At 45.5% G+C, this 10,989-nt stretch overlaps 1 protein-coding gene across 1 annotated transcript in view; it reads right to left on the bottom strand.

Annotated features, from left to right (window-relative positions):
- The window catches only part of LOC109922229 (sentrin-specific protease 3-like), a 14,824-nt gene extending 7,469 nt beyond the window's left edge, over positions 1–7,355 (bottom strand). The window contains exons 1-6 of the mRNA XM_048620157.1: positions 7,007–7,355; positions 6,319–6,430; positions 4,963–5,110; positions 2,957–3,004; positions 1,547–1,624; positions 543–680 (exon numbers count right to left, since the gene is read on the bottom strand). Coding sequence (XP_048476114.1) covers positions 543–680; positions 1,547–1,624; positions 2,957–3,004; positions 4,963–5,110; positions 6,319–6,430; positions 7,007–7,352 — 870 coding nt within the window. The 5' untranslated portion in view covers positions 7,353–7,355. The remainder of the gene's footprint in view (positions 1–542; positions 681–1,546; positions 1,625–2,956; positions 3,005–4,962; positions 5,111–6,318; positions 6,431–7,006) is intronic.
- Between the last annotated feature and the right edge of the window lie 3,634 nt (positions 7,356–10,989).

Here is a 10,989-nt window from a genome sequence, read left to right as displayed (position 1 = left end):
GTCTCTGTATAACACTGGGGTACAGTAGTGGCAGAGACAGGTCTGTCACTGCATAATGCTGGGGTGCTGCAGTACTGACAGGTACAGGTCTGTCGCTGCATAACACTGGGGTACTGTACTAGCGGGGACAGGTCCATCACCGGATAACACTGGGGTATTGTACTGATGTGGACAGGTCCATCGCTCTGTTGGGTACAGGTCCAACACAGAGTACAGTGAAGACAGGTTTGTCATTGTATATGCTCAGGTCCTCCTGCGATGTACTGGCCAGACAGGGACCACAGTCAACCTGGCCTGCAAGCTCCTACTCAGTCGTCATCCTCTGGTTTGCTTCTGAAATTGTGCAGGGATGGGGGAAAGAGGGGTTTGCGGCGGCAGCAGCGTCCAAGGATTTGCCTTTTGTCCCTTTGTTGCTTTCCATGTGGATATTGGGAAAATAAAGCCATCAACATTCAATTTTACTTTGCCACACATGAGCCACTAAGAGAGTGTTTTGACTTTCACAGAGCTGGATGGTAGGAACCACTTCCTTGTCCCTGTACCTTGGGGCACCTCCTGTTCAGGGTTCGCTGGGAGTCAAAGTATGTTATTGTCTTCTCACGCACATCGACAGAGATCAGTGACCAGTGGACCTCCAGGTGAATGGGAATCAAGAGCAGATCTTTGTTAAAGATGTCAACCTACAAGAAGAAAGTACAATAAATACTGTGACAAAGAGGCAAATGAATAGACCTTAGAAAAGGATCAACAATTTCCAAACTCTTCTCCCATAAGCCCCTCTGGGAAATGTACATGCCGTTAACAGGCAAGGACATTACTGGAACTATCCCATAGCATTCCCCTCTCCTGCTAATAGCCTGGTGTCATTGTCAAGTGCAGACCACTTCAATGCAGTATCAAAAAGGTGTCTGATACCCTGCAAACAGAACGTGGAAAGAGTTAATGGCTTCAGATTAGGAGAGAAAGTAAGGACACTGGAAAAGAGAGCCACAAAACTTTTATTTTCTTTATTCTTCCATGGTGTCTGGATGTCATTAACAAAACCAGCATTCGCTGCCCATCTTTAATTACTTGTTAGGAGGGCATATGTCCTTCCCTAAAGGACGTTTAGTGAACCAGATGGGTTTTTACAGCAATCAGTATGGATCACTGCTCACCCTGAATGATTCCCTGCTGATTTTAACTTTCAAATGGACAATTTAAATTCCACCAACTGCAATGGTGGGATTTAAACTCATTTGCCCAGCACATTTGTCCAGGCCTCTGGATTATGATCCAGTGACTATGCCATCTTCTCCCTTAGTGTTAACGAAATGAAGCAGGATATCACATTTGCGTAGTGGGAACTCTTTTGGAGGTTTGAGAAAAATCAAAATATTCCATCCAATCCATGTCTGGGAATACTACAATGGCTTATAAGGGAGCTTCATTCTCCAGTCAGCCTTGCACGCAGCCGGCTTGGCGGTTCAGGGACAGGTCACAGGGAGCTTTGCTCTGTTTTCAATCTATGCTGAACCTAAAGCTCACGTTAGGTGGGAAATCTTACATTTTTAGTCCACCTCTTCACGCCATCGTACCCCTTGGTTCTCAGTTTGTCGTAAAAAAAGCTGTTGAAGAAGTGAACCTGAGTATAGAAAGCAGATGTGAAATTCTTAGACAGCTTCACTTGTGATTGATCTCCCTGCATTACCAAATCCACACTCTCAACTCGATCACTCACCACAGTCTTCAACACCTCATCCTCACTACTATTTCTCATGTATAACATGTAAGCCAAACAAATTTCTCTTTCACTTCTCCTCCAGACTAATCTATACTCCTCCCTAACGGACCTTTCTAGCAGGATGTTTAGCTTCAGAATAAGGAAGCATGGGAGATTTACCAGAAGATCACATACCTGAAAGTTAACCTGGACCTTTCCACCGATGCTGTCTGACCTGAGCTTTTCCAACCATTTTTTGGGTCTTATTTCAGACTTTCAGCATCCACATAACCAGAACGGTTCCAGGGAGGAGGGACTCTGGCTATGTGGACAGACCAGAAAAGCTGGGATTTTTCTCCTTTAAACAGCAAAGCTCAAAAGTAAGACTAGGAGGGGCTTTGATAGAGAAGGCAGGGAGAAGCTGTTTCCACTGGCAGGACAGTCATTAAGCAGAGACACAGACTGAAGATGATGATTGGCAAAAAATGGAATTAGAAGATTATAACATTGCAGTTTCAAGAGGCAAAGATGGCCAATGATGTTTATGAAAAGGGATGTTTTAATTTTGGTTCTCATTTCCAAACCCTTTCACCTCATATAGACCTTATAGAAGTCTATAAAATCATGAGAGGCATAGATAAGGTAAGTAGCCAACAGCTCTTCCCTATAGTAGGCGAGTCTAAAACTAGAGGGCATAGGTTTAAGCTGAGAGGGGAGAGATACAAAAGGGTCTACAGGGGCAGTGTTTTCACACAGAGGGTGGTGTGTCTGTAGTGGTGGAGGGGAGTACAACTTCGTCATTTAAGAAATATTTGGACAGGTACATGGTTGGGATAGGTATGGAGGGATATGCATCAAACACAGACAAATGGGACTAGCTTAAATTGTGAAAACTGGGCATCGTGGGCAAGTTGAGCCAAAGGGCCTGTTTCCACGCTGTAAACCTCTATGACCTCAATTTGTTGTAAAAGTAGACCTTTTCATCGAGAATTATCTGGGATCAGGCAGAACAATGGGAAATATGAATGTGCATTCCCAAGGTTGGGCTCTGCAAGTAGGATCCACTAACCTGAATTTTCCCTTAATTTCTTCTTCCATTCTCCCTCCCTTCAGATTTTCAGAGTAAACAGCAGGAACTTTAGCACATTGCCAGCATTTTCTATCTTTATTCGAAATATTACTGTTCCATGTGTTTAAACTTAACACACACCCCGCCAATCCAGACAGCTTGGGTCACTGAGTGAACTGTCTCACCTTATCCGGGACTGTGTCCATAACGAGGTCTCCATACATGTTCATAACCTGCAGTGCAGAACAAGGAAGAGTACTTCATCTCTCATCTCTAACACCAAGAACTCCACCAGCAATTACTTTATAACATCCCCTATCAACACCCTACCATTGATCAGAAACTGAACTCGGCTAGCCATATCAATATAGTGGCTACAAGAACAGGTCAAAGTGGAGGAATCCTGCAGTCACTAACAACTCCTGACTCCCCAAAGCCTGTCCACCATCTACAAGGCACAAGTCAGGAGGATGATGGAATACTCCCCACTTGCCCTGGATGGAGGCAGCTCCAACAACACTCAAGAAGCTCAACACCATCCAGGACAAAGCAGCCCCCGCTCGATTGGCACCACATCCACCAACATTCACTCCCTCCACCACTGACGAGACAGTAGCAGCAGTGTGTACCATTTACTAGATGCATGGCAGCAACTCACCAAGCTCCATCAAAAGCACCTTCCAAACCCGTGACCAACTACCACAAAGGAGTAGAGCAACAGATACAAGGGAACACCACCCCCTGCAAGTTCCCCAATAAGCCACTTACCATCCTGACTTGGAAACAGATTGTGTTCTTTCAATGTCACTGGGCCCAAATCCTGGAACTCCCTCCCTAGCAACAGTATGTGTGTCCCTACACCACATGAACTGTAACAGTTCAAAGACACAGCTCACCGCCACCTTCTCTAAGTCATCTCAGGATCACAACGAATGCTGGCCCAGCCAGCAACACCCACTTCCCATGAACAAATTAAAAAAAGCTCCATTCATTCTCTTTCTCCTCACCCCAAAAAAAGGGTCCCAGTTCTATTTTCTGTAGGGTTCCTGTATTCAAAGCTTTTTTTTTCCCCCAATAGTTGTTTAGATGGGAACAAAGCACTTTCAATCATGTTCTGCCAAAGATCAAGAGAGGTACCTGCCCCTGTATGAGGTAAATACAGAACGTGCTCTTCTCTGTGGTCTTTACAGTGTGATCCTACCACCATCATCACTACTTCCATAATAACATCAGCAAGCAAGATATTAATTCCTGTATGACGTTGGTAGTTTATATCCATTCCTCCCCCTCTTTCAGTCATCTAAAGGCTTTCCTATACTTTCCAACTGCTTCCAATAGCAGGACTTAAATAATCACCTTGCCAATACCATAAAGCAGCCACCAGTACTTTACCTGCTGCTGCTGGCCTTGATTCATGCTTCTTCAGGAGGTACAGATTCGGTGTAGTGTTCGATTTCCCAAGCTCACTCTCTTCCATCTTGGCTTCTATCCCCTCCATCAGATTAATATTACATGGTCACATCACTCAGAAGCACGGCTGTTAGCCCTCTCCTAGCCAACCTCCCTGCTTTAACTTTCAGCTTTCAAATTATCCAAAAACGGTGGGAAACCACCCCGATCTTCGGAGGATGGGGTACTCGACCCAAAATGTTAATCTCTGATTTCTCTCCACAGATGCTGCAGACCTGCTGAGCTTTTCCAGCATGTTTCTGATCTTCAAGGAGTCAGCTCCAAGTTATAGCCTTTCGAATCTCTCCAGGGCATTGCCTCATTTTATTTTGCTGATGCCCCCGCCTTACATTCCACTGCCTTCCCTAACTTTTTTTAAAAATTCATTTGTGGGATGTGGGCATCGCTGGCTGGGCTCAGTATTTATTGCACCATCCATGTTGCCCTTGAGAAGGTGGTGGTGAGCTGCCTTCTTGAACTGCTGCAGTCCACCTGTTGACCCACAATGCACTGGGGGAGGGTCTTCGTGAAATAAATGGCATTTTTTTGAAGCAAGAACCCTGTAGTTGCATTATCATCTTTACTTGTGACTATCTAGACCAGGTTTTACTACATTATTTAAACTCTCTAACTGGCATAAGGCGTTGGGTTTACAATATACCACAATACCACCTTGTACCGGTATTAATATATGCACAGTCATAGCCCACTGATCCTAAGTAATCAACTAAAGAAATGTAACCTGGTCATTCAGCCAGTTCTGGCCATACAATGTGGAGAGGTCATCCATAGTGAGCACATGCCTCTTGTATGTGACTCGAAAATTTCGAACAGCATTATTCCCAATCATTCGGTGGTACGACTGCATCACGTTCTGAATCAGGTTCTTTCTGTGTGCAAAACCAGGAAAAATTGTAATCAAAACTCAAACCAAATAATCCTGCTCAGAGCCAAAAAGTTCTGACTCTTGGCAATTTGCCCCCCCATCCCTGCAACCACCCACCTCCCTAGATTTACTCTGAGTCACACAGGTCAGGTAGTGAGAGATAGTAGGAACTGCAGATGCTGGAGAATCCGAGACAACAAGGTGCAGAGCTGGGTGAACACAGCAGGCCAAGCAGCATCATAGGAGCAGAAAGGCTGACGTTTCGGGCTTAGACCCTTCATCAGAAATCAGGTAGTGAGCTGCCTTCTTGAACTGCTGCAGTCCACCTGCTGTGTGTTGACTCACAATGTACTCATCAACATTCACAAAGGTCCTGTCAATCTATTCATGGGCACATCTCCAGTCTAGAGACAAGAGCCCAGTGCCCGAAAAGTCATGGATGACTGTATTGCCTGCCTGAGAGCATCTAACTCAACCAACAGGGAATCAAACCCAGAACCTCCCCTGATCTGTCTGTACGCAGGCTGTACTTTTGGTAGTATGTTTACCCTGCAAGAACTCATGGTTAAGTGAAATTACTATTTTTGGTCCCTCTTTTTAACCTGTGAGGAACATGCTGTCCACTGACTCTGTCTATACTTCCCGCTGCCTTGGGAAAGCAACCAACATAATCAAAGACCCTTCCTACCTGGTTATACTCTGTTTCATCCTCTTCTGTAGGGCACTATAAAAGTTTGAATACACACACAAACAGATTCAAGAACAGTTTCTTCCCCACTGTTATCAGAGTTTTGAACAGAGCTCTCAAATATTAATTCTGATCTCTCTCTCTCTGCAACACTGTATTCTGCACTCTGATCTGCTACCCTGATGCACTTTGAGTGGTACGATCTGCCTGTATAACACTTAAAATAACACTTTTCGCTGTATCTTGGTACATGTGGCAACAATAAATCAATCAGCAGTGAGCCAGTCCTCTGATCTTGGGATGCTGAAAGGGGAATAAGAGTGACAAAGCAGCAGAAAAACAGGGAGCTGTGTGGTGAAAGAGTGCAAAGAAAATGGAGAGTGGTGCTCCCAAAGTAAATGGGATGGGGGAATAACAAAGTCACCTCAATAAATCTCCATTCTATCATTTAACCCAAAGTCAAGCTTCAAACCACCTGATAGTAATTTACCTCCAAGCTGGTAAAATTAATGTCACGAGTGTACCTGTGTGGAGTCGAGAAATCTTCTTCAAAAACACCCTGCAGCTTCTCAATCACATCGTCGGTGTTCAGGGGTATCAAACTGCCATAGGTTTGGATATACTCATCCAGGAGCCCTGAAAAGGAAGGTCACTATCAATGTACTTGGAAGCTCCACACATAAAACATTGAATCTCGTGGCTTAATTTCTCAGAATCCTTGGCTTCCGAGCCAAGAAACCACCCCTTCCAGGACAACTGAACACAGTGAATATGAGCAGGGCACTAACCACCAAGTAAAAGTCAAGCCCAAACTTATCCTCAGTCAACATGAAGCAGCTGGATAAACCCTGGAGAAAGGAACTATGACCGACTTCAGTCCGAGATTAACCCACATCAGCACAGACCACGAATGAAGCATAAAACCTTCTTGGTCAGCAAGGCTGGTTTCGAAAACAGACATGGGTGGGGGTAGGAGTACAGGGTAGTAAGAGAGAAGTCATGATGACCCTGTGCCCCTCTCCCAAGTCTCTTCCACCAACCCAACCCACAATACGAGGGAATCAGACTCCCAAAAAGAAACAAATACTCCCAAATCCCGAAAACAATCCCTGGAATTCCCTGAGGACTGGCCGCCACTGTTAACAGATTGGGAGGTGGCCAGGCTACAACGAGAGGTCACATACTCTGACCAACTGGGAATGGGTTCCTTACCGTGAATGCAAGCTATGTGCTCATTGCTCATTGCCGACACATGGTTTGCACTGGCTCGGTCGCTGGTCTTGCACTGCCCTGTGGTAGCTCCGTCTGTCTCCGATTCTCCAGTGGTGCCCGCTTGGCTGTCGGACTCGCACTTGTGCTTGCTAAGACTCGCCGAGCTGCCCTCTCTGCTGTCATCCTCGCTGCCAAACAGCTGCTCCACCATCTGTGAGCCAATGCTGCACACGTGACTGATGACGATGCCATCGTCCTCTCCAACCACCCGCTGGCATTCAACGCCACTGTCCGAGGGGAGCACTTCATCCGGGTCACTCAGGGGGTGACCATTTACTCCCAACATATCTGCAACATTATCCCAAAGGGCAGAACGAGCAAGATCAGCTGCGATAAAACAAACCATGTCCGGACTAGAGAATGTAATAGGTTAAACACCGGACATTTTAATTCAGAAACAGGAGCTTAAATACAGCCAGCAACAACAGGCGAAAATGCCCACAATCTGGAAAGGTCCTTTGTAAAACAGACCTGGTTCATCACCCACAGAATAGGAGACACAGACACAGGATCACTAAGCCCAGTGGCTGAGGGCTAACCTTATAGAGGTTTATAAAATCATGAGGGGCATGGATAGAGTGAATAGTCAAGGTCTTTTCCCCAGGATAGGGGGAGTCCAAAACTAGACGCATAGGTTTAAGGTGAAACGAAAACGATTTAAAAGGGACTTAAAGGGGCAACTTTTTCATGCAGAGGGTGGTGCATGTGTGGAACAAGCTGCCAGGGGAAGTGGGGGAGACTGGTACAATTACTCCATTTAAAAGGCATCTGGATGGGTATATGAATAGGAAGGGTTTAGAGGGATATGGACCAAATGCTGGCAAATGGGACTAGATTAATTTAGGATGTCTGGTCAGCATGGAAGAGTTTGGACTGAAGGGTCTGTTTCTGTGCTGTACATCTCTACAATTCTACGTAAGATGAAGACTCAAATCAGTTGGACATTTGGTTCACATTGTCAGTTCTGTTAGGTTTTTCTAATATAAGTTATGATTAAAAGTCAGACTCAGACACTGAACTTTCAAATTTTCAGTTACAAAGACATGGCAGTGCCTAGCAATGACCGTTTTTTGTCAATCAACTGCCTTCAATAGGCATGGTTAGTATAGCTGGGAGCTGAGCTAGAGAGGGTCAGCAGAGTCTCCAAGAGAAACAACAGGTTTACAGCTGCATGGGGTTGCCCACATGAGATGCGGACCTAAACAGGAAATGGACAGCAGAAGGGCAGAAGGACACAGTGTTTGCATAGGCCTAGGGTTTGGAACATCTTCTTGGGAATGGAGAGGAGCTCACAGTGGAAAGGGCAGGTTCCACCAGCTCCATGCAGGTGCAGCAGCATAGAATGCCCTAGGAAAGAGGTTCTGCTGACAGAGTATAAGCAGTACCATTGCTCCGTTAAGAAGTAGAGCCTCAAAGGTAATAATCTCTGGATTAATACTTGAGGCACAAACAAATTGGTGTGGGCTAACTAAGACGAAGGGAGGTGACTCTGTGGGTCAGAGATTGGTGTGGGAGCTGGATGGGGCACTGTCACCAGTATCAGGTAAACCTGGAGGTGTACTGTTGGGATGGTCTTCACCTGAACTGTACTGGGACGACTGCCCTGGCAAGTGACAACCCTCTTTATATACCATAACCTTCGACAGTAAACCATCGCTCCTTTCGTACATGCAATCAGCGCCACATTATGGCAGGAAACATTAGAAGAACATTGCTGTAAAACATCCCTCAATTCTTTCTTGTTCTGCTATACCCCCTCCCCTGCACTCTGTCAAGCTTGTTTATTTCATTCACTCATGGGATATGGGTGTGGCTGATTGGATCAACATTTATCGACCATCTCTAGTTGCCCCTTGAGGTGATGCCAAGCTGCCTTCTTGAACCACTGCAGTCCACTTAGCGTAAGGACACCTACAATGCCCTTGAGGAGGAATTTCCAGGATTTTGACCCAGTGACACTGAAGGAATGGTCAGGTCAGGATGGTGAGTGCTCAGAGGGGAACTTGCAGGGGCTGGTGTTCCCATGTATCTACTGCCCTTATCCTTCTAAATGGTAGAGATCATGGGTATGCTGTTAGAGATGTCTTAGTGAGTTGCTGCACGTTGGAGATGGTACACACTGCTGAGACTGGTGAATGTTGAAAGCATTTGATTGGCACTCCATCCAGTGGGCTGCTTTGTCTTGTTTTCTTCTTGAATGTTGTTGGAGCTGCCCTCATCCAAGCAAGTAGGGAGTATTCCATCACACTCCTGTCTTGTGCCTTGTAGGTGGTAGACTCTGGTGGTTCAAGAGGTGAGTTATTCACTGAAGAATTCCCAGCCTCTGAGGTGCCATTGTAGCCACAATATTTCTATGGCAGCCACCAGAGGTTATTGATGGTGGGGGGAATTCAGCAACAGTAACATCATTGAATGTCAAGGGGCAATGCTTGAATTCTCTCTTGTTGAAAAAGCTGCATTTGTGTGTCATAAATGTTACTTTTTGCATATTAGTTCGAACCTGAATGTCATCTAGGTCTTGTTGCATTTGGACAAGGGCTGCTTCAGTTCAGAGGAATCATGAATGGTGTCCAACATTCTGATGTGACCAGTGAACATACCTACCTTCAACATTATGATGGAAGGAAGATCATTGAAGAAGCATTTGAATATGCTCGAATCTAGAAACTTATGCAGTGATGCCCTACAGCTGAGGTGACTGACCTCCAATAACGATTACTATCTTACTAGTGTGCTATCAATAGATAGCTTCCCACTCCTCACCCTCATTCGCATCAACTCCAGAGGCTCCTAAATGCCACACACAATCAAATGCGACCTTTGACATCAAGAGCAGTCACTCTCCCCTCAAATGGAATTCACTTCTCTTGTCGACATGGGAACAAGGCTGTAACGGGGTCAGGAACAGAGCCCAAACCCAGTTATTGCTGGGTTAGTGCTGCTTGATAGCACTGGCCCTTTGATTACCCTTTTTATCACTGAGGATGATCAAGAGAGACTGATTAATTGGTCTGGTTGGATTTGTCCAGTTTTAATGGACAGGACACACCTGGGCAATTTTCCACATTGTTGGGTAGATGCCAGTGTACTGGAACAGCTTGGCTAGGGGAGTGGCTAGCTCTGGAGCACAAGTCTTCAGTACTATTGCCAGAATGTTGTTGGAGCCCATATCCTTTGTTGTATCCAGGGGTTTCAGTTGTTTCTTGACATCATGTGAAGTGAAGTGGAGTGAATTGAGTTGGTTGAAGATTGGCATCTTAGAAGCTGGGGATCTACAAAGGAAGCTGGGATGAATGATCCACTCGGCACTTTGCAACAAAATAAAGATTGTTACAATTGCTTCAAGCCTCCTCTTTTGTATTGATATGCTGGGCACCCCCATCATTAAAGATCGGGATATTTGTGGAAACTTCATCTCCATTGAGTTAATTGTCAGCTACCAATCATGACTGCATGTGGCAGGGTTGCAGAGCTTAGATCTGATCCACTGGTTGTGGAAACATTTAGCTCAGTGTTGATAGCCACTTCCACTGTTTGGCACACACATAGTCCCATGTTGTAGCCTGATGCTGTATCAGTGACTGAATGAAAATCTTGGAAGGTGACTGATGGAGGTGTGCTGGCTTTAACCATGTCTGGTTAAACATGGGCAAAGAAACCTCCTGCTGCTTACCACGTACTGTACTGTGATGAATCAGTACTCCTCAATGTTGAACAACACTTGGAGGAAGCACTGAGGATGGCAAGGGCACAAAATGTACTCTGGGTGGGGTATTTCAATGTCCACCACCAAGAGTGGCTCGGCAGCAGTACTGTGATCGAGCTGGTCAGTGCCTAAAGGACATATCTGCTAGACTGGGTCAGCAGCAGGTGGTGAGGGAACCAACAAGAGGGAAAACCATACTTGACCTCATCCTTAACAA

This window comes from Rhincodon typus, chromosome 45 (genome assembly GCF_021869965.1).
Source record: "Rhincodon typus isolate 14 chromosome 45, sRhiTyp1.1, whole genome shotgun sequence".
NCBI classification, from domain to species: Eukaryota; Metazoa; Chordata; class Chondrichthyes; order Orectolobiformes; family Rhincodontidae; genus Rhincodon; species Rhincodon typus.
The sequence above is the reverse complement of the archived record's forward strand: the minus strand, read 5'-3'. Positions and strand labels throughout refer to the sequence as shown.